Source organism: Nicotiana tomentosiformis, chromosome 9 (assembly GCF_000390325.3).
Source record: "Nicotiana tomentosiformis chromosome 9, ASM39032v3, whole genome shotgun sequence".
NCBI lineage: Eukaryota > Viridiplantae > Streptophyta > Magnoliopsida > Solanales > Solanaceae > Nicotiana > Nicotiana tomentosiformis.
Window position 1 is genome coordinate 23,689,158 of NC_090820.1, and position 23,310 is coordinate 23,712,467.

Below are 23,310 nucleotides of genomic sequence, written 5' to 3' on the forward strand. Positions count from 1 at the left end.
TGTCCTTGAGTTCAGATCACTCCTTCTTGAGTTGGCTTTCATCTTAGTGGCTCATTTTCCATTACTCTTGCAATTAAGCATATTTCATCAGTTTTTGAGAATATTATTAAGCACTTTTGGACTACAACGAAAGCTAAAAGGCGCTAATAAGTAGTCAAAATTCCCACTTATCAACTCCCCCAAACTTAAGCTTTTGCTTGTCCTCAAGAAAATAAGATAATTCCCACCTCCACAAGATAAGAGCTATTTCAGCTAATCTAAGGTGTATCAAACACACATCAATTGGGACCAACAATTACCCACAACACTTATGAATTATCAACAAGGCAATGATTTGAAGTTTTAAGCACAAATAGTTCTAATATAACACTTGAGCATCAAGAGTTGACTTTATTCATCAAGGAAGGTCGCTCTTTCATGTAGGTCATTGTGGATCCCAAACTCCTACTCTTCTACACTCCGTTTGCACCTCACTTATGAATGTAGCACTCAATTTAATATTTTGTGAAAGGTTCGCTCATCTCTCTCAAAAGAATGTCGCAAGTACGACTTTAAGTACCATAGGTTTGCCCCTCATGTAAATCACCACTAATGTAAGCTCACTCGGCTTGAAATCAGGTAGGGCTTTTTGGGAATGTAATGAAGGCTTTTGGACTAAGGTTGGACATACTAGGATAGAACGGGTTCGTCTTTCCTTAAGCACTCTATTTTCTCTTATCGGCTCATGTTATGCCACTTTGAAGAGGCATTTTCTTTCCCATGGGGGGGTTAGAGAGACTTAGCATCACTCTTTCTTGGTCATGTTATTCATCTTCTCCTTTTTTGTTTTCTCCATGCTTTGAATCATTACCATTCTTTGAAATCCCTTCAATTTTTCAACTTATTCACTTTCTTTTTGCATCTTTTCTTTTTGTTCTTCTTTCTTTTTCTTGCCTTCCCTCTTTTTTTTTCCATTTCTTTTCTCTTTTTCTGCCTCGATGCCTTTGTCAAACTCCTCGTCTCTCCCCCAAATATATGTTTTAACCAATTTTTTCTCAAGAGTGTTAAAGAAAGCTCGGGTGCCAAGAGAGGGTCACTACATAACGGGTAAAGTCTTTTAACATAGTTAGCAAATGAGAAAGGTTTTAGGCTCAAATGGGTTGACTAGGGATAACAATTTTGGTGGGTCATGAAAAATTTCAAGCGGGTCAAGGAGAGCCTACAATCACTTCTCAAGCCAAGCAAAACTTAAAATGTCGCCTAGAAACACATTCGGGGAAAGTTTTAGACCATTTGCATGGGTACTTGGACTTACAACAAAATCATCTCACCTCTCACGCAGCTGGAATGTTAAAAAAGGATACAGTCGAGGGCCCATAACGACTATATTCAAGATTAAAAATTACTATGGCTCGACTAAACCATTCGATGATTGCCTAAGTCAACACAAGAGTTACAAGGTCGCTAATTAGAGCTACTTCTTTCCCGAGAAACCTGTTTTTAACCATAAACACGTAGTTAAGTGTGCTGGTACCAAGTGAAGCATGTTTGACTCTTTTATTCATTACTACTACTATTTTTACCTAAACATAAAAAACAGACTCAATCCCTTAATAAGGTTATCACGCCATCCATCGTTGGGAAGAATCACCTGATTCACACAAAAACTACCTTTGGAAAGCACCGTGGCATTAAGAAAACCAAAGGCTTATTAACTACTAAAAACATAAAAAGAAGCTACAAAATTAAACATAGACTAATAAGAAAATAAAATAAAGAAGCTACAAAGAAAGCTACTAAAGACATAAATGAATGTACATACTGAGAGGGGAAAATATAGAATATATACATCAATAAAGAAAGAGGAAAGAATATATATATCAATAGAGAAAGAGGAAAGAATATAAACAAAAATAAAAGGAAACAGGAAAATATTATCAGTTATTACAAACCAAATGTCAAATATCCAAATATCAAATAAACTCCACCCCCTGAATTAAAATAAGCATTGTCCCCAATGCTTAACAAAATAAGAATAAGGAAAGGTAAGAGTAAAGAGGACTCCCTATGTGGTCTTGGACATTTCTGTGTCCATAGCAGCGTCACCGCCCTCAGTCTCCTCTAACTGATCTCATCATCCCCAGCTCTGGGAGTAACTGGGTTGGTAAATATCTGGCGCACCGCCTCAGCAGTGTAGGCAGCCATGTCTGGCTCCTCAGACTGGCTAGTTGGTGCTGATGGTGCGACTGGATCTACTGGTGTTGTTGGGTCTGTCCCCATAAGTATGTCAAATGGAAGGTCACCAGCTGCTGCTATCTTAGTCACCTCTCTCATCAGTCTGTCAACTGATTTCTTGGACACCTGGGATTTATTTATTTTCTTTACCTGCTTCCCGAGCTCCTCAATCACTATGCCATGTGCTACCAGGGTGTTCATGATGGTGGTCTTGTTCTCCAAGATCTTCTTCAATGTGTCCTCCACTGTCGAAGGAATCTAGGGTGCCAAGATGGATGACTGTGCTGCAACAGCACTGGATATGCCAGTCAGCTTTGTAGTGGCTGTCTACATCCAGTTATTGGGGCTCGCCAGTGTTTGAGAGACTCGCATCGCAGATAGTGGATGAGCGGGCATGGGCACCGGCTTTAAAACCGATGTGGAAGGCACTGATGCTGAAGGACCTGAAGAAAAAGGTAGAGGAATAGCTGCTGCACTATCAGAAGGATCTACTGAAGTAGATGGCATGTCAACTGTCCTAGCATCTACCTCAGCAGGCTCATCAGACTGGCCTGCAGTAGTAGAGGACTGACCCTTCTTCTTTGGGTTTCCACCATCCATCAACGAATACCACGAGAAAGGCTTCTTCGCCTTCACCTTGGTGTCAAAATCCCTTAGTTCCACCCTCGCATATGTGAGGTACTCAGTGATAGTGTTAGGATATGGGTAGGAGGTGTCACCTTGCCTGAGAACCAAGGACATGTTGACCGACATCACGACACCCACATTGATTGGGTACCCGGCCATAATCGAGGCGACTAGCACTGCTCGCGGGATTGGTAGATTTGTTTCATTCCGGCATGGGTCTATTCTGCTACACACAAACGTCTGCCATCCCTTTGCCTCAAAATTCAGGGTGTTCCACTGAATTGGAATTCCTGCTGTAATACGTGATAGTGGTGGTCCCGGAGCTGCCAGAAGCTCAGCTAGCCATGGGCGACCTGCATCGCCCACTGCCAGCTTTTCCAAATTTGCACTGGCTCCACATCTTCCAACCTTAGGTATGTGTTCAGCGTGGTTTTGTCAAACCTAACTTTCAAGTTCCTCACTTTCGCTACTTTAGTCCCCTTCTTGATGTGTACTACGTTGGCATAAAATTCCCGGATCAAGTGCTCTTTGGCATCCACTACACTTTGAGTGAACCATTTCCACCCTTTTCTTTTCCGAAATTATCTTAACACATTTGGGTTGTATTTATCTAGATCTTTCAACACAAATTGCCGCTCAAGAGTGAGCGATCTCTGCGGCCACCACTCTCAGAATTTGTTTAATGCAGTCAGGCTCACAAACCTATCTTCCCAAACTTCCTTCTTCTTTGACCTCTCCAGGCCTGCAACTCTAGTATCCCCCCCCCAGCCATCATCCGGGATCTCATCCACTTCCATTGTAGAAGCTGGTGTGTCGGGAGCATGTGTAGATGAAGGCTCCGAAGCTTGGCTGTTTTCTTTCGACCCCTCAGAAGTACTCTCAGAAGAAGTAGGCTCATTTCTCAGTCAGTATCTATCTAGGGGCAGCTGTGGCTGTGATTGCACAGCAGACTGCCTTTGCATTGAGTCGCCCTCCGATGCTTCTCTAAACGGGACATATGAATTTGATTCGGAGGGCTGTAGCTCCGCCGTTGCCTTTTTACTGATCACTTTTTGGAGGGCGAGGGGTAAGGTGCTTTTGCCTCTGCCTCTGGAAGGTTACCCCTCCCCTTTGATGTATCACTACGACCACGTGATCTAACCATATTCTGCAAAAAATAGCAGTAAGAGTCAGTTCTAGTTAAGTGCAGGTAAGTAGAAAATTTGCAGAACAAAACATGTTGTAGGTTGTGGAAGTGCGGACCGCACATTTTTTAGTGCGGCCGCAGATGGGGTTGTACGGACCACACAATTTGAAACTGCGGCCACCGTGATGATTCTGCTCTCCGCACAATTTTAAGTGCGGACGTACATCTGAAGTGCGGTCCGCACAATTTTGGGTGCAGCCGCACATTGAAACTTCAAAAATGACAACTCTCTGAAGACAGAGAATTGCTTGATCTGCGGTCGCACACACTTTTCTGCGGCTGCGGTTCAATTTTTGCGGATCGCACAATTTCAAGTGCGGTCCGCACAATCATTTTACACCATATGCCCTAGCCTACTGATCTGCGGACCGCACAATTCCTTGTACGACCGCACAATTCAAAAACAATCGGCAGTAAACTTAGTGTTTCTAATTCACGCACAATTTAGATATGGTAGTAGCAATTTAGACATGATATACAGTTTATCCATCTGCCAAATAGCAAATAGGAAGTTACCCACACAAATTTAAGCTCATATGATGATGAATTTGACATTAGGCCTACAAATAACTAAACTAATTATGAGCAAAATTAAGAAAATTAAAAAATTTAAAGATGAATTGAACATACCAGTAATGTAGTGATGCTAAGGAAGAATCAAAGATGATGAAGTGAGTGTTAGATGCGTGAATCCGTTGAGTGCACTGTGTTTGCCTTGTGTTAATTGTTCAGAGTTCATAAAGTCTCAACAGTAGTGAGAAGGCTACTAGTTATAGTTGACCGGTTAGGGCAAGAGTTCAAGAGATGAGTGCGGCAGCACAATTTCATGTGCGGTCCGTGCTCCTTTACTTGTTACACATTTACCCTTTGTTGATCTGCGGTCCGCACATTTTTGAGTGCCACTACAAAAAAAGGCTTAAATTGCGGCGATTTAATAGCGGGGGTTAGTTCCAACCCCCGCAAATTTTATTAAATAGCAGGGATTTAGTTAACCGACACAATATAAACAAATAGCGGCGGCTCAAAACCTACGACGTCTTGAAAAGAAATTAGCGCTAATATTTCCCACACTTTTTTTTGCTTTGCTCATTTTTTTGGCTGAACAAAATACAAATATAATAAAACTTCAAAAACTCCGCCACTTCTCACTAACATTTTTCCACAACTCAAGGTAATGGTCTCAATTTTGAGAGATTAACTGAAATTTTATGCTTCTTTCTACTTTAATTTTCTTAAAATCAAAAGTTTTGTGTGAATTTCTCATTCTGTTTATAAGATTTGAACTCAATCCTCATTTTCCAATCTTTTTTCTTCGATTTTCCTCACTTTCTTTCCCTATAGCCGTGGCATATGCATCTCTATCACTCGCTCTGGCATAGCAATCGACATGTATCTTTAATTATAGTAAGTTCTTCTACCTTATTTTTGGATTTGTGTAATGTTATTTCTACATATGAGTCTTTTATCTTCCCCATTTTTGGGTTTGTAAAATTTGTAATTTTTGTGTATTTTTCAATTGCATGTGGCATTAATTTTGTTTTTGCTGCTGTTTTGGGCACTTTCTGTTAGATTTGGGTTTTCTCTATTTATTTGAAATTTTTTTGTTGAATTAGTAGGAAATATAACTGTTCTGCACCATGTTGTATGAGGATTTATACAGGTGTATGGTGATTCTAAGGTTTGGTATTAGAGCAAAAATTTAGTAAATTGTCTTTCCCAATTGTTTTCTTTTCACTTATTTTATCACTTTGGTTTTTCCTTCCAGTTGAACCTATCAATTCTACTCTCTGCTCGTTGAACTTTTTTCCTTCTACTGCTGACCCACACTAAACCCATTGAATTATTTCGGCATTTGAAAATTGTAAGTCCTTAAAAACAAAAGCAAAAAAGGACTTGAAAAAGAGGGGCATAAAAAAAGGTAAAAAATCTTTCATTCCATGGTTAGTTGACACCCCTGCGGATCCTAAGCCATGTTAATGTGTGAGAATATGTTGGAGAATATACTTATTTTACATCATATAAGAGTTACCAAAATGGTTTCTAAGAATTTGAGTTTCTCTCTCAATTCAAGCAATCGAGTCTGCTTGTTTACTCTATTGTATATTCTCGCCTCTCCCCTCGCTGTTGAAATTTACTCTATTTCGTAACCTAAAATCGTCTAAAACAAATTAGAAGAATAAAGAGACTAAAATAGATAGAAGAATTGCAAATTTATTTACTTTATTTCTCTATCTCAAATCTGCGAGTACTTAATGAAATTTACAATAATCTTTTCATAAGATATTTGGTTATGTATGTTCTTTGTTAGAATTCATTAATTTTTTCATTTTCTGTTCTATTCACATATTCTAATAGGCTACTCATTTTCTTCCTCATAAAATCTTATAGGTGACATTGTCGCACACTAATCTAATTTGACGTGTGAAGAACGTATTATGGTTGATTTTGATTACTTGGATGAACCATTTGGAGATGCGCACAACCTACTTTTAGGCTTTTGTGGAATTTTAGGGTGTGGCTGCGCTTTATTTCCAATCCATTATGAGAAATGGTCAAGTTTACCTATGTCATACTTCAACCGCGTCTTCGATCAAATTATAAAGGTATAAGCTCTATATTCTTACAACTATATCACTATTTATTTTGGAGAAGGTCAACTATATCTCTATTTTGCTTTTGAACTTTATATTTGCATGTAATAGATATGCTAACAAATATTTTATTCTTGAAGTCCAAGTTCTTCTTTAAGATAACTGCGTCAGTTGTGCGGAAACATGTTTATAAATCTATTGGAAAGAAATGGGTTGCAAATAAGCTTAACTTGTGGAGTGCATCTGAAGACCCACTTAAAAGTAGAGCTGAGATTACTGATAATGTGCCGGATGGAATTCCGCGGGATCAATAGATTTCTTTTGTTGATTACCAGTATAAAGATTCAACAAAGGTACTTAAGTAACTGCTTCTACTAGTCATCGTAATTATATTTTTATTTGTTCTTATATACTTTCAAGTATATTTTAATAAGGAAATGCGTAAAAGAAATATCGAAAAAAAAAAAAAATAGACGATTCCACACACAGGTGGCTCCAAAGCCAACACTACGAGAAGGGCTGAAATGGTGAGTAAATTAACTTACTATGTAATTAATTCTATGTATTAAATAATTCTGATTTGATTTTTTATTTATAGATGGCTCAGACTGGACAAAGATCTGGACAAGCATAAGTATACATTGCTACTCATAAGAATCAAGATGGAGTATATGTTAATGAAGAAGCAAAAGAAATATGTGTAAGTTTCTGTGAATTCTTCGCTCATCTCAAGAAAGAAATCGCGAGGAATAAGGAGTAAGGTAGATAATTGAAGCAGGTTAATACTGGTCTTTGTATCTAAAAATCTTATCATTTGAGATCACAAATGTATTGAAAGACTTATTTCATGTCTTATAGTGACTTGTCATCACCCTAAACAAGTGAATTAGCTAACTCTGTCCATTTCCTATATCACTTCTTCTATTTCATATCAGTCATAGGAAATTCAGTACCCTGCTTTTCCATTCTTGCTCATGGTGATTCTCATTGTTCGTCAACTATCAATTTGAACTCTAACTGCCAACTTACTCAAACAAGTTTAAGGAAAAGGGAGCCAAGAAATGTCTCTTTGCAAATTTCATGCTTCACAAATTGGACCCAAACTAAAAATGTACTAAAACAATTTCTCAAGAATCAGTTGGCATATCATCAGTCAAGGACTATTTAAGTGGGAGTAGCTTTTTCTTTTTTAATTCTGTAGAACATCAAAATATTACGAGAAAGAAATGCATTCCTAGACAAATGCATTCCTATTGGTTTAATTGTAACAATGAGTTTTGTATGTGTAGGAAGAAATTAAGTGTTTACCCTAAAAATTAAGTAATAATTAAACTTATTTTATGGTTTTAAGGATATGTGATTTAAACCAGTACCAATTGATAAATAACGAATTAAATAGATAAATTGGATAATAAAATAAATCAAATCGGTCTGCAAACAACGCCTTGACCTCGATTCGAGATAGTCTCGAGGTTAGTTAGTAAGAACAGTAGAGGATGGAACAAACATCAATGAACAGTAAGCAAAACAAAGAAGGTAGCGTGTGTGTATATTCGTATCAATGAAAAAAAATATTCTCCCCTACAAGTGAATGGGATCCCTTTTTATATAATAGAGGAATTCTAAATAAGGTACAACTCTAATAATGGAAGTAGATCCCATTATTGGCACTAATAACCGCTTTGATTTGATCTATTCCGAAATTTCCGCCGTGATCTTTGATCGATTACTGATATCTCGCCATTCCGTTATTACGCCTTAATCGAAGTCAGTCATGCTTGATCTTGATTGTTGTTGGCCTCGATCTCAATGAACAGTTCGATCTCCAGACTTGATGTTCTATCTTTGAGCTCTAGCCAGATCTATTATGAGGTTACCCTCGAGGCAACTCCCCTGCCAACGAAATCGAGTATGTCCGATTTTGACTGTATACAGATAGTCCCCTCATTTTTGGAGTGTAACGAGAAAAAACGAATTTGAGACTTCGATTTAATACCTCGATCAATTAAGACGACAACATGGTGAAGTAAGCGACATAAGCGATTGTAGCATCGCTTCTACACAATTTCCAAGGTCATTAATTAACGGCAGTTGATGGCCGGCCACCAAAGCTTTCAAATAATCAAACTGGGTATTATAAATAGACCACCTTCATAATCTTCTCAAACTTTACTTTCAAACTTCTTCTAATCTTCAAAAGATCTTCTATTTTCTTCAAGTTCATCAACTTTGTCGGTTTCCGTTTGCCAATCTCTTATTAAAACCCAAATTCTGCCTTCTTCTTCCTTAAACCTCATATAGAAATGACAAAAACATCAAAGATCGTTCCTCAAGAAGAAAAGGCCTCCCCATCGTGGCTGGCCGGTGACAAAACACCGGTGGATCCACATATCAAAGAGTGCATCCCCGGGCCATGTGAACTAACTTCCGACTTTAACGTCGAAAAACCCTCTTCGGTTCCTGGCCAATGCGAGCCCATGTCTAGATATATCTTTTCGATATCCAAAGGCGATCTCGAGCAGGTGAAAAAAGAATGCCACTGGGAGAATAAAGAGGTGGTGATTCCTACCCCCGAGGAGGACATCACCACTCATGTGAAAGGGTTCTTAAGTGTGTATACTTACCCTTTCACACTGGGTTCCATCGATCCTATCATAATCGGCTTCTGCCGCCAATACCGAGTAAACCTAGGCCAGATCTACCCCTCTTTTTGGCGCATTGTCATTTTGCTTAGATTCTTCTCGAGCAAGGTCGAGGGGATGTCTTTCACTCTCGATCATCTCATTAGGCTATACAGCCCCCGTCTTTAACGGGGCGGACTGATAAGGCTTGAGTGTCGGGCCACGAAGGTGCTGTTCTCGAGCATAGACTAAGACAAGGACCGAGGATGAATTGGCCGGTTTGTCCGAGTCAGGACCTCCGACTTAATCCCCATCGAGAAGATGCCATTCCCCGAAGAATGGAACATGAAGCGTAAGTAGAACCTCACCGATAATGTTTGATTACTTGTTATGTTTCCTTTACCTCTTCTCATATATATTCTTCTTTATGGTGCAGCTCCCCCTGGTTTCCTGGTGCAGTCTCGGACCTTGCAGGTTGGGTTTGACAACTGGTTTCAACCTTTTCGTATGCTGAGCGCTCGTGGCGCGATTTGGCCAAGGGTCAATGGGAGGCCAAAAATCATGGTAAGTTCCCCTGTCCGTGTTTGATGCTTTCCTGTGAAATACGGTCGAGGAGGTTCAGCCGCAGACCAAGGTGATCTCGGAGGAAGGTCCGAGCAGAGTTCCCAAGTCATCGGGTGTTGATGATGCATCCTGCTGTGATGAGCAACTGGCGGATGTGCCCGAAGGGTCTATTTCTGAGGCCCTTCAAAGAGAAGAGAATGACCCGAGTGACTCGCTCGGGAAAATTAACATTGATGATTCGCTGCCCAGCCCACATTTTATGAGGGGCAGTTTTGGGATGCCCGGTCAATGGGGACCCCCAATGTGGGGACGGCCCCCGAAGGGGTTGATATATTTCGCGGCTGCTTCGCGGGGGTCGATGATGTTCCCGACCTGGATGCATCACTCATTTTTTATAAGGCTCAGCGGCTTCTGAACCAAGTGAGATTTAGCCCATGTTACCATGCTTGCGTTTATTCTTATTTCTCTAAGTCTGATTTTCTTTCTTTCTATACAGGCTACGACGCTCCATCGAGAAATGTCCTCCAAATACCAAGCTGAGCTGGACCGATGTGAGGCTGATCTCAAAAAGCTTACGGAGGAGAGAGACGCCCTCAAACTCCTCTATGTGCAAAAAGAAGAGTAGATCATGAGCATTCGAGCGGAGCTGACAAGAGCTCATCAAGATCAGACCAAGCTCATTGAACGGGTAATGTAAATTTTTGGGAGCTTGTTATATATTAACTTGATATTGGTGACTAACACTTTGATCCTGCAGGTTCAGCAGAAGGCCGAATTGGTTGAGCAGCTTCGTGAGGAGGCCAAGATGAAAGAGGCAGAGACTTTGGGGTGGAAGCATAACATTGACCATCTCGCCTCGGAGAAAGATGCGGTTCGGGCCTAACTGTCTTTGGTTGGGCATACACTCTAAGGTGTGAAGGGGGAGAACTTAACTCGAGCCTAGAAGGTTGAAGAGCTCGAGACTCGGTTGGCCACTAAGCTTGCAAGGGCCACATCCGAGGCATAGGCGCTCGTGGCCTCCTATCGAACCGACACTGAAGCCTCTAACACACGGGCAAAGGAAATATCTGACATTGCTAAGGTTAGATTGTCCCATGTTGCCGAGCATGCTAGGCACTAGTCTTGAAGAGAGACTCTTGAGGAGGTGCATGCTCGTGGCTTCGACTTCACGACTGATATCGAGAGTGCGAAGATTTTGGAGGACGAGACCGGAGCTTTGCTTTCCAATGATGAAGACTCTACGAGTGGATCCAAGAGCATAGGAGATGAAGATGAAGCTCTCGAAGATGCGACTCCCGAGGCGGACTAGGCACTTAGAATTTTTGTCTCCTTTTGTTTTTTGTGTAAGATCCTGTGTGGTCTTTGTAAATACTTTGCATATATGAAAGACTCCTTTTCTTTCCGTTTCGCCTCCGATTTCTGATTTATGCTAAATTCTGTTTTGCAGGCCTTGTGAAAACTTTGTGGCAATCGGGTTGTTGTAGCCTCTGTAATCGAGTGAGCAATAGCTCGAACTCAGAGTAGAACAAACCCTTAGGTTTTTTAGTTAAACAAGGGCGAGTCCCCGAGCCCAACAATATGTTCGAGATTTTGATTTCGGATGGCTTGATTGAAGCCGTAATTGTACTGTTTTTATAGCTGAGTATGTTTCGAACTCACAGTAACAGACTCCTTAAGGTTTTATTTCAAATAATGATGATTCCTCGAGCTATATTCAAGGCAGTTTTATGTGAGCTCGGAATAGTGGAACCTTTAGATCCGAATTTTGTGAGAACAAAATCTCGAACTCTAAGTATATTGGCCCTTAGGCTCTTTAGATTGGGCCAATATGTCTCTTAAAGATGGCTATTTTTTCCCTTTTTCGGCTTAGAAGACTTAGTAAAAAATTTCTTTATGCCTTAACACGTATTCTTTACCCATTGTGTTTTTTGAGGGTTCGATGTCGATTGAAACCCCTTTATTTTTGTGCCTGAGTACGTTTGTGTTAAGATAATTTGATACCTCTTAAGGTTTTTCGAGAGCTGATTTTATCGAAGCCCTTTTGATTACTTGCCGAGGGTAGCCTATTTTAATCAATTTTTTAAAGAATTCGAAGGCCTATTTTTATTGCGGGATTTGGACGTCTCCGAGCCGCCTTAATTTGGCCGAAGCCTTTGGGTATGCCTCTTGGGCTTACTTCCCAATAACACTTCGAACTTGTTTGAAGTGTTAGTCCCTGAGAATGATGGCCTAGGCCTATAGAACGAGGGGTGCCTCTTTGAGGTCTTATGAATTTGAGTTTAGATTACTGGAATACGTCGATGGTCGACGGCAATCCCCGAGTGCACGAGGTATATTTGCACTTGTCCCTTGAGCCATTTCTCACAAAATCATAAGTATGGAGCTTGTATAGTAGAAGATTTTCTTTGAGACACAAGATGTTTGATATAGAAAGAATGCTTCTTTGTATAATTTATACATGCATACATGTTTTGCCATCGGGGCTCGATTAATCTATACGGACACGGTTCATTCGACCGTTTGGCCCATTACAAAGTTTGTCTATCGAGACCCTTTGACACGGAGTATTTTCCTTGAAAGTGTAACATCCGAGGGTGATGCCCCCCCAGTATTCGAGGTTGACTATAAAGAAGCCTTTGATACTGTTGAATTGTCCTCAGGTAGCACATAATTGTTGACTCGTTAAAATCCTCGCCGAAAAACCCACTTGGGACAAAAATCAATCTAAGGGAAAAAGAGTGCAACGCGTGCTTTAAAACCTGAGGTCTCGATGTCTTCGATCGAACACCTGCAGTGAGTTAGTGTTGAATATATAAATGAAAAAGGGGGTAAAGTCATACCTTAGCAATAATACCGTTTGAGAAGCGATATTTTCCAATTATTTGGCAGTTGTTTGCCGTCCATCGTGCCGAGCTTATAAGATCCCTTTCTGACAATGTCGAGAACTTGGTAGGGTTCCTCCCAAATTGGGCCGAGCTTTCCTTCATTAGGATCTCGAGTGTTGATGGTGACATTCTTCAGGACTAAGTCCCTGACTCTGAAGTGGCAAAGGTTGGTTCTCCTATTGTAGTATCTTTCGATTCGTTGCTTTTGTGCGGTCATTCGAACGGGTGCGGCTTCTCGTTTTTCATCCAATAATTCGAGGCTAGTATTTATAGCCTCGTGATTTGACTCTTCTGTTGTATGTCGAAACCTGGCACTGGGTTCCCCGACTTCGACTGGAATCAAGGCTTCGGAGCCATATACTAAGGAGAACGGGGTTGCCCCCGTACTGGACTTTGATGTTGTTTGATATGCCCAAAGGACTTCGGGTAGAATTTCTTTCCATTTCCCCTTAGCATCGTTTAACCTTTTCTTTAGGTTTTGAATGATAGTCTTGTTCGTCAATTCGGCCTATTCGTTCCCACTAGGGTGATACGGCATTGATAATATTCTTTTTATTTTGTGGTCTTCGAGGAATTTTTTACTTTGCTGCCGATAAATTATTTTCCATTATCGCACACTATTTCGGGTATCCCAAATCAACATACGATGTGATCCCAGATGTAGTCTATAACCTCTTTCTCTCTTACTTTTTTGAACGCCTGTGCTTCAACCCATTTAGAGAAATAGTCAGTCATAAATAAAATGAACTTAGCTTTACCTGGGGCCGATGACAGAGGGCCGACGATATCCATTCCCCATTTCATGAATGGCCGTGGGGATAGGACTGAATGAAGTTGTTCTCCGGGCTGATGGATCATCGGTGCAAACCTTTGACATTTATCACATTTTCGAACAAACTCCTTAGTGTCTTTTTCAATGCTATCCCAGTAGTATCCTGCTCTAATGATTTTGTGAATCAGTGATTCGGCACCGGAGTGGTTCCCATAAGTGCCTTCATGGACCTTTCATAGAACATAAATGGTGTTTCCTGTTCCTAAGCATACTGCCAATGATCCATCGAATGTCCTTCTGTATAATGTTCCATCTTTAGCCAATGTGAATCGAGCAACTTTGGTTTGTAGGGCCCTCGACTCTTTAGGGTCCGATGAGAGCTTTCCGTTCTTCAAGTATTCAATATATTTATTCGTCCAATCCCAGGTTAAGCTTGTAGAGTTTATCTCAGCATGACCTTCCTTGACCACGGATCTCGAGAGTTGAACGACAGTCCCCGAGATGATCTCATCTTCCTCGACCGATGACCCCAAATTTGCAAGTGCATCAGCCTCATTGTTTTGTTCTCGAGGTACATGCTGCAATGTCCATTCCTTGAAACGGTGCAAAGTTACTTGCGGTTTGTCCAAATACCTTTGCATTCTATCCTCTCGGACTTCGAAGGTTTTGTTTACTTAGTTCACCACCAGTAAAGAGACACACTTGGCTTCAATGACTTCTGCTCCCAAGCTTTTATCTAGCTCGAGACCAGCAATCATGGCCTCGTACTCGGCCTCTTTGTTAGTCAACCTAGAAGTTTTGATAGATTGCCTAATCGTGCTACCTGTGGGTGGCTTCAAACCGATGCCTAGCCCGAACCCCTTCACATTCGAAGCACCGTTTATGAAGAGGGTCCATACCCCCAAAGATGTAATCGATTTTAACAAGAGTTCCTTTTCAACTTCGGGTACGAGGGTTGGCATGAAATCGGCCACGAAGTCCGCTAAAATTTGAGACTTGATGGCCGTCCGGGGTTAATATTCAATATCGTACCCACTGAGTTCGACGGCCCATTTGGCCAATCCGCCTGATAGTTTGGGCTTGTGCAAAATATTACGAAGTGGGTAAGTGGTTAATATGCATATGGGGTGACATTGAAAGTATGGTCTTAACTTTCTAGAGGCGCTTATCAGTGCAAGTGCCTATTTTTCCAAGTGTGGATATCTAGTTTTTGCTTCTCCTAAGGTTCGACTTACTTAATAAACGGGAAATTGCATACCTTGCTCTTCTCGAACTAGGACACCACTTACAGCGATTTCCGATACTGCCAAGTACAAATAACGTTTCTCATCTGCCTTTGGAGTGTGAAGCAGTGGTGGGCTTGATAGGTATCGCTTCAATTCCTCTAACGCCTGTTGGCATTCCGGGGTCCAGGAAAAATTGTTCTTCTTTTTTAGTAGAGAGAAAAATTTGTGGCTTCGATCCGACGACCTCAAAATGAATCGGCCTAAGACAGCTATCCGTCCAGTTATCCTCTGCATGGCTTTTACACTATCCACAACGGTGATGTATTTGATGGCCTTGATTTTATCGGGGTTGATCTGGATCCCCCGATTCGATACCATGAAGCCAAGGAACTTGCCCGGACCGACCTCGAAAGCACATTTCTCGGGGTTGAGCTTCATGTTGTATTTCCTTTAAACCTCAAACGTTTCCTGCAAATGAGCCAAATGGTCCTCTGCATGTAAGGACTTAACTAGCATGTCATCAATATAAACTTCCATTGATTTACCTATTTGTTCTTCGAACATTTTATTTACTAGGCATTGGTAAGTAGCTCCTGCATTTTTTAGCCCGAAGGGCATTACATTATAACAATATGTTCCATACTTGTGATAAATAAAGTCTTTTCTCTGTCCTCCAGGTTCATTTGGATTTGTTTGTACCCGGAATAGGCATCGAGAAAAGTAAGGATCTCGTGGCCGGCCATGGCATCGATCATGCGATCGATGTTAGGTAGTGGAACAGAATCTTTGGGGCACGCCTTGTTTAAATCCTTATAATCTAGACGCATTCTAAGTTTGTTTACTTTTTTAGGGACTACAACTACATTGGCTAACCATTCAGGATATTTCACCTCCCAAATGGACCCTATTTTGAGAAGCTTAGTTACCTCGTCCTTTATGAATGCGTGCTTGACCTCAGACTGGGGTCTTCTCTTCTGCTTCACCGGTTTGAACATAGGGTCCAGGATTAACTGATGCGTCGTTATCTCCGGTGGGATCCCTATCATGTCTAAATGGGACCAAGTAAAACAATTTATGTTATCAATAAGAAATTGAATAAGCTTTTTCCTGAGTTTGGGGGTTAATCCTGTTCCCAGGTATACCTTTCGCTCGGGGAGGTACTCGGTCAATATAACTTGTTTCAGCTCTTCGACCGTTGATTTGGTGGCATCAGAATCTTCGGGAACAATAAAAGTTCAAGGGGTCAGAAAATCCTCCTCTTCTTCTTCTATCTCCTGCTTCCTCGATTCGGTCGAGGCTGGTAGTTGTGATTGCTATTTGACTTCCTATTTACCTTTGATGCTCGACCTTTCCGAGGTTGATAATGTCGATATCAGTGTTACCTCATCGACCGCAAACATTTCCTTTGCAACATGTTTCTCCCTGTATACTATTTTTACACTGTCCGACGTCGGGAATTTCATTATTTGGTGGAGAGTCGAAGGGACTGCCCTCATATTGTGGATCCAAGGCCTTCCGACCAGGGCATTGTACCTCATGTCGCCCTCGATTACATGGAACTTGGTATCTTGAATGGTTCCAGCCACGTTCACAGATAGAATAATCTCTTCTTTAGTTGTTTCACTGGCCATATTGAAGCCGTTTAAGACCCGAGCTGTGGGCACGATTTGATTTTGTAGGCTGAGCTGCTCCACGACCCTCGCTCGGATGATATTCATCGAGCTACCTGGATCCACTAAAACACGCTTAACTTGAACTTTATTTAATAAGATAGAAATTACCAGAGCATCGTTGTGGGGATGAGAAATGCTTTCTGCTTCTTCGTTGTTAAATGATAAAGTGCCTTCAGGCACATAATCTCAGGTTTATTTTTTCCTAGTGATTGATACCTTAGTGCATTTGAATATGGGTCCTTGTGGAATGTCGACCCCACCAACGATCATATGAATGACATGTTGGGGTTCCTCCTGTTCATTTTTCCTGTTGGCGTCCCTTTCTCTGAAATGATTCTTGGCTCGATCGTTGAGGAACTCTCGAAGGTGGCCCTCATTGAATAGACGGGCTACCTCCTCCCTTAATTTCCTGCAATCCTCGGTCTTGTGACCATGCGTGCCATGATACTTGCACATCAAATTTGGGTTTCTTTAAGAAGGATCGGTTTGTGTGGGTCTGGGCCACCTAGTATCTCTGATCCTTCCGATTGCTGATACAGTGCCCGATGCATCGATGCTAAAGTTATATTCCGATAACCGAGGTACCTCTGTGGGATCGGCATACTTGTCAAAACCACTTTTGCTCATAAGTCCCCGAGAATTCTGTCCTCGATCACTTCTTCGATCGTTCTGGGTGGAATTGCATCCTGAACCATTGTTCCTTCGATCTACGGTATATGGTTGATATCGGTCTCTATTCGACCTTGGCTCCCTGTCGATGTCCCCTTGGTTTTTAACTACTGACCTGTTTGGATGTACTAAACTAGAAGGGGCTCCTAATTGGTCGTCCTCGACCCTAATCTTGATTGATATCGATTGTGCACATCTGCCCAAGTTACAGCTGGATACACGATCAAATTTTGTTTCAACTGACATGATGCAATCGAACTCCGCTCGTTCAACCCTTGGGTGAAATCTTGAATAGCCCAATCATCTATGACCGGTGGCAACTCCATGCGTTCCATTTGAAATCGGGACACGAACTTCCTCGGCATTTCATTATCCCTTTGTCTTACCTTGAAAAGGTCTGATTTCCTCGTTGCGACCTTTACGAAAGAATATGCTAACATGGCAAATGAGTCGATGGAATTTGGTGGTAGGTTGTGATACTAAATCATTGCTCCATTTGAAAGGGTCTCTCCGAAGTTTTTCAACAGCACAGATTCGATTTCATCATCTTCTAAATCATTACCCTTGATTGCGCATGTATATGAAGTAACATGCTCGTTGGGATCAGGTGGTCCCATTATATTTGGGTATGTAACTTTGAGGAAACGACTTTTGTACAAACTTCTTCGAATCCATCCCTTTCAAGATTGGCGGTGCCCCCGGTATCTGATCAACTCGAGAGTTGCATGTCACCACTTTTTTATCGTTGGCTTCGATTTTCTTCTCCCGTGATTCAATTCTTTTGGTGATCTCCTCGAGAATTTTCATTACCGCAGGATTAGTCCCCGATTCGTTACCATTCGACTTTTCTGGTACTGGCTAAGTTCGGCGAGTAATTTCTGGCTCAACTCTATTCGGAGCTCTATGTTGATTTTGTAACTGATCAATAGTGCCTTGCTGATCCTGAAGCATCTCGAATATCACTTGGAGACTGACTCCTTCGTCTCCTCTGCCCTGTGTTCCTTGGCCACAAGAACGGCCTTCTATGCGTACACTCCCATCGAGATTTGCGCCTAGGTCGGCGTTTAGAGCAACGTGCGAACTGACATCGACTTGGTTGGCAACCGGTGCTCCCCCGAGATTAGCCTACGGCACCTCGACTCCTGGAGCAATCACATTTTCGTTTTCACCGTGGAATCCGAGGCCATTGTCACCGTGTGTTTATGCATTTTGTGAGTTCGAAATATTTTAACCTGAAAGCAAAGATACTTGACAAGAACAAGCGTAAAATAGTGTATTTTACCAGAATCAGTACTGAACAATCACTATTATCCTTAGACCCACGGTGGGCGCCAAACTGTTTACCCTAAAAATTGAGTAACAATTAAACTTATATTGTGGTTTTAAGGATATGTGATTTAAACCAGTATCAATTGATAAAAAATGAATTAAATAGATAAATTGGATAATAAAATAAATCAAATCGGTCTGCAAACAACGCCTTGACCTCGATTCAAGATAGTCTCAAGGTTAGTTAATAAGAACAATAGAGAATGGAACAAACAACGATGAACAATAAGTAAAACAAAGAAGGTAGCGTGTGTGTATATTCTTATCAATGAAAAAACATATTCTCCCCTACAAGTGAATGGGATCCCTCTTTATATAATAGAGGAATCCTAAATAAGGTACAACTCTAATAACGGAAGTAGATCCCCTGATTGGCACTAATAACCGCTATGATTTGATATGTTCCGGGATTTCCGCCGTGATCTTCGACCGGTTATTGATATCTCGCCATTACGTTATTATGCCTTACTCGAAGTTAGTCATGCTTGATCTCGATTGTTGCTGGCCTCGATCTCAATGAACACTTCGATCTTCAGGCTTGATGTTCTATCTTCGAGCTCGAGCCCGATCTAATATGAGGTTACCCTCGAGGCAAATCTCGTGCCAACAAAATCAGGTATGCCTGATTTCGACCTTATACATTGAGTTAGCTTTGAGCCAAAGCACCATGGACGCGTCACAAATTTTGCCAAATGATGCCATTGGTAAGGTGCTAGGAAAAGAGCACTCTGGAATGGTGAGGTGTTTGGGATTAGGACTTGTCCCCAGTAGAGATTTTAAACAAGTAAGACCTCATTTTGGTGGTACAAGTGCTTCAAGTAGTGAAGGTTCATGTTCGTCCCAATGCCAACAGAACCATAATAAAATGTAGAATGCTCACAATCAAATGATGAATGCTTTCAAGGCATATATGATAATGAAAGAAGGGACAATACCAGAACAGTTTGCGGGGTTCTTTGCTTCTCCTTCGACGGTTTCTCCTGCAACAGTAAGTAAAGTTCTTCAAGTCTTTTCCACTTAAATTTGTTTTTTTGCAAAGATAGAGTGGCTTAGGTTAGTACTATTGTTGTAGAACCTAGAGTACTGCATTGTCCTTAAAATTAGGAGCAGAATGCAATATAAAATTAATCTTTTATTTGGTCATGTTTATTAGTTGCTAGTTATTATTGGTTTTACTGACTTGTATACATTACCAATACTTTTTGACTGCTCCAATAAAGTATATATGCACAAACATCTCTTTTCTCAATCCAATAAAGAAAAGAAAGACTGCAATGTTGATCTAAATTTGAATTTTAAGTACAAAGGAAACTTGAAGAGTTATACTTATTTACTTACAGTACTTAGTAGAACCTAGAGTAGTTGCAATGTATGATTCTTGCATGATTTTTATACTTTGCTTTTTCTTTTCATGCAGCCAAGTGATGCAGCTAGTAGACCCCTTTCGCCCATGGACTCAAGAAGATCATGCGGTGATAGTAATTCTAGTGACAACCGTTGATTTTATTGAAAATTATCTTAGATAATTAATTCTGACAATATAGTTGGGTGGTTGGAGCGGATGTTAGAATGTTGGAGTGAATGTTTTGTGTTTAAATTTAGTTTTTGAGTCTAATGATGCTACTTAATGTTGACAATTTAGTTTTAAAGACTAATGATATTTTATGACAATATTTTATGGTTTTACGATATGTTATCGATTTCTCTTAACTTTAAAATATTTTGTTTCTTTGATTATGATTTACAGCTTAGTTAGTGATTTTGTCAATAATATATGAATTAAAAGAATTCAATGAATCTATGGTTATGACTGCCAGGAGCTTTAAATATAAGCAAATAAAAAATTTAAAATATTATATTGCAGAGGTTTCAAACCACCGCAATTCGTAATCGAAAATTATTTTAGAAAGATTAAAATTATAGATTTGCGAGGGTCAACCGCCGCGAAGTAACTGCCGCTACTTAGTTCTAGCGGTCAGCAAAAAACTGTCGCAAATTGATTGCGGCGACTCTTATTGTGGGGGTTTTAGCGACTGACGCAATAACATATTGCGAGGGTTTTAAACCGCCGCAAACCTTAAAAATAACCCCCGCAATTAGGCCTTTGTTTGTAGTGTGCGGCCGCAGATTTTGGTGCGGGCCACACATTTCCTTGTGCGGCCGCACTTTGGTCATTTCTCTGATAGGCAAACTTCAGAGAGTTTGCAATTTTTTTGATCTCCAGGTGTGCGGTCTGCACAAGAATTGTGTGGCCGCAGATCCCTTTCTTCTGTGGCATTCAAAATTGTGTGGTCCACACAATAATTGTGCAGTTCGCACACTTTTCACACTTAGCCATGTTTTTTGAGCAAAGTCCTTGTAAAGCACAATCATTCCTGCAACACACTTCAAAACCAGTTAGCACAAAATAAGACCTATCTAAAGAAGAAGAAAAAAAACAAGAAAAAGAAACATGGGTTGCCTCCCAAGAAGCGCCTGATATAACGTCGCGGCACGACGCAGATTACCATCATCACTTGAAATAAATCACTGCCACGACGTAGCCATCACCAACATTTCCCAGATAGTGCTTCACCGGTGACCATTGACTCAAAACACCTCATCATATTTGTTCTTCAAGTCCAATGCACCAAAAGGTGTCACACTCATAATCTCAAACGGGCCACTTCATTTAGACTTCAACTTTCCCGGAAATATCCGTAACCGAGAATTGAACAACAACACAAGATCACCTTCTTTAAACTCCTTGTTCCGAATGTACTTGTCATGGAGGTACTTCATCTTCTCCTTGTAGAAAGAAGAACTTGTATATGCACGGTACTGGAATTCATCTAGCTCATTCAAATGTGCAACCCGCAATGCAGCAGCTGCATCCCAATCAAGATTTAACTTCTTCAAAGCCCACATGGCCTTGTGCTCAAGTTTCACCGGAAGGTGACGAGCTTTGCCAAACACCAACCGGTATGGAGACATCCCGATAGGAGTTTTGAAAGCAGTCCGATAAGCCCAAAGTGCATCATCAAACTTGTTTGACCAATCCGTCTGATTAGCATTTACTATTTTGGAAAAAATACTCTTTATCTCCCGGTTGGAGACTTCCACTTGACCACTTGCTTGAGGGTGATAGGGAGTCATAACTTTATGAGTGACACCATACTTGCTAAGCAAGGTGTCAAAAGCTTTGTTACAAAATTGTGACCCCTCATCGCTTATGATAGCCCGCAGAGTACCAAACCTTGTGAAAATGTTCTTCTTCAAAAATGCCGCCACACTTCTTGCTTCATTGTTGGGTAGAGCAACGGCCTCAACCCATTTTGATATATAATCAACAGCTACCAAGATGTAGGGGTTTCCATAAGAACTCACAAAGGGACCCATGAAGTCAATACCCCACACATCGAAAATATCAATCTCCAAAATGGTGGTGAGGGGAATTTCATTTTTCTTTGAGATTCTATCGGCCCTTTGATATTCATCACAACGCTTGACGAGATCACTTGCATCCTTATAAAGAGTGGGCCAATAGAAACCGCAACTTAACACTTTGGTCGCCGTTCTTGCTCCACCATGGTGACCACCATATGGCGAAGAATGACAAGCCCTAAGAATTTCACATTGTTCCTCCTCCGGTGCACATCTTCTAATCACTCCATACGTACAAATCCGGAAAAGGTACAGTTCATCCCAATAATAGTCTTGACTATCCCGTTTGAGCTTCTTCCATCGGTTTGAAAAGAACTCAGCCGGGATAATACCACTGACAAGAAAATTTGCTAGATCCGCGAACCATGGCACCTCTTTCATTGAAATGGCTAAGAGTTGCTCATCAAGGAAGGAGTCATTGATTTCAAGGCTATCATGCGGCCTCCACTCCTCCTCCAAATGAGACAAGTGGTCCGCCACTTGATTTTCACTTCCTTTTCGGTCTTGGATGTCTATGTCACACTTGCAATAAAAGCACCCATCTATGAAGTAGTAGTTCACTCGATTGATATTTAGATCATTTGAATCTGATTGTTTCCTTGTTCATATGTTTATTGGACCATGATGTTAATTTTAGAGTTGCAAAGTTTTGTTTTGAGTTGATTTAACCGGATAAAGGGTCTATTGAATCACTGTATATTGGCTTGTTTACTAATTTTGTTCATGAGATTGTGGTGTCATTAGTTTTGTTTAAGAAATATACAGAATATGGGATATTGGGTTGGATAATTTGCTTAGGCCACGATTTGTTTCTAAGGAAATTGGTTTTTGGGCTGTTGGAGAAGAAAAGATTTTGGGCCAAAAGATTTAGTCTCATCAGGCCCAAAGTAATAAATAACATAGCTGGCTCATCTTTCTCTAAACTAGCCCACTTTTCTATAAATAATAAATCCAATTCTTCCACAAATAATTACATACCTCATGACCTTACAATAATCTCAAAATTAGTAATTGAATAATATTCGAACATCATAGCTTGCTTTAGGCGCGATTAATAATAAATCATCGTGACTGTGGGTACGGTTCTCGTGGCATGGTCACGATACGTAATCCCCAATTCGAGTGTGCGTTTCACGTGACTCGACCACAACTTCAAACAATAATAAATAAAATTAAACACGTTGTAGATTGCGGGTGCATTTCACGTGACGCGATTTGCGATGTGTATAAACAATGAGTGTACGACAACGTAACTCGTCTCATATTAATTCCATAAAATTTTTAAAATGCAGTAATGTAATAAAAGCGGTAAAGGGAATAAAATGCATATATAGGTTTAAAACATGTATTAAATTAGATAACTAGGCCAATTATTAAGAGTTGAGCTACCGTGCTAAAATCACGGAACTCGGGAGTGCCTTACACCTTCTCTCGGGTTAACAGAATTCCTTACTCGGTCTTCTGTGTTCGCAGACCATAAATAAGAGTCAATTTTCCTCGATTTGGGATTCTAAAATAAATCGGTGACTT

At 40.8% G+C, this 23,310-nt stretch overlaps 1 protein-coding gene and 2 long non-coding RNA genes across 3 annotated transcripts; 1 reads left to right on the forward strand and 2 right to left on the reverse strand.

The window, feature by feature from the left end:
- Positions 1-6,444: 6,444 nt before the first annotated feature.
- LOC108945823 (uncharacterized) lies at positions 6,445-6,966 on the forward strand. Its single transcript, XR_011411003.1, has 2 exons — positions 6,445-6,630; positions 6,759-6,966. It is a non-coding gene; the product is annotated as an uncharacterized lncRNA (long non-coding RNA).
- Positions 6,813-19,100, reverse strand: LOC138899414 (uncharacterized). The gene is made up of 2 exons (XR_011411004.1): positions 18,998-19,100; positions 6,813-6,983 (listed from the first exon to the last, which is right to left on the reverse strand). It is a non-coding gene; the product is annotated as an uncharacterized lncRNA (long non-coding RNA).
- A 1,924-nt stretch (positions 19,101-21,024) lies between these two features.
- On the reverse strand, positions 21,025-21,330 carry LOC138898477 (uncharacterized). The gene has a single exon (XM_070184545.1). The coding sequence runs from the start codon at positions 21,328-21,330 to the stop codon at positions 21,025-21,027; it is 306 nt and encodes a 101-aa protein (XP_070040646.1).
- Between the last annotated feature and the right edge of the window lie 1,980 nt (positions 21,331-23,310).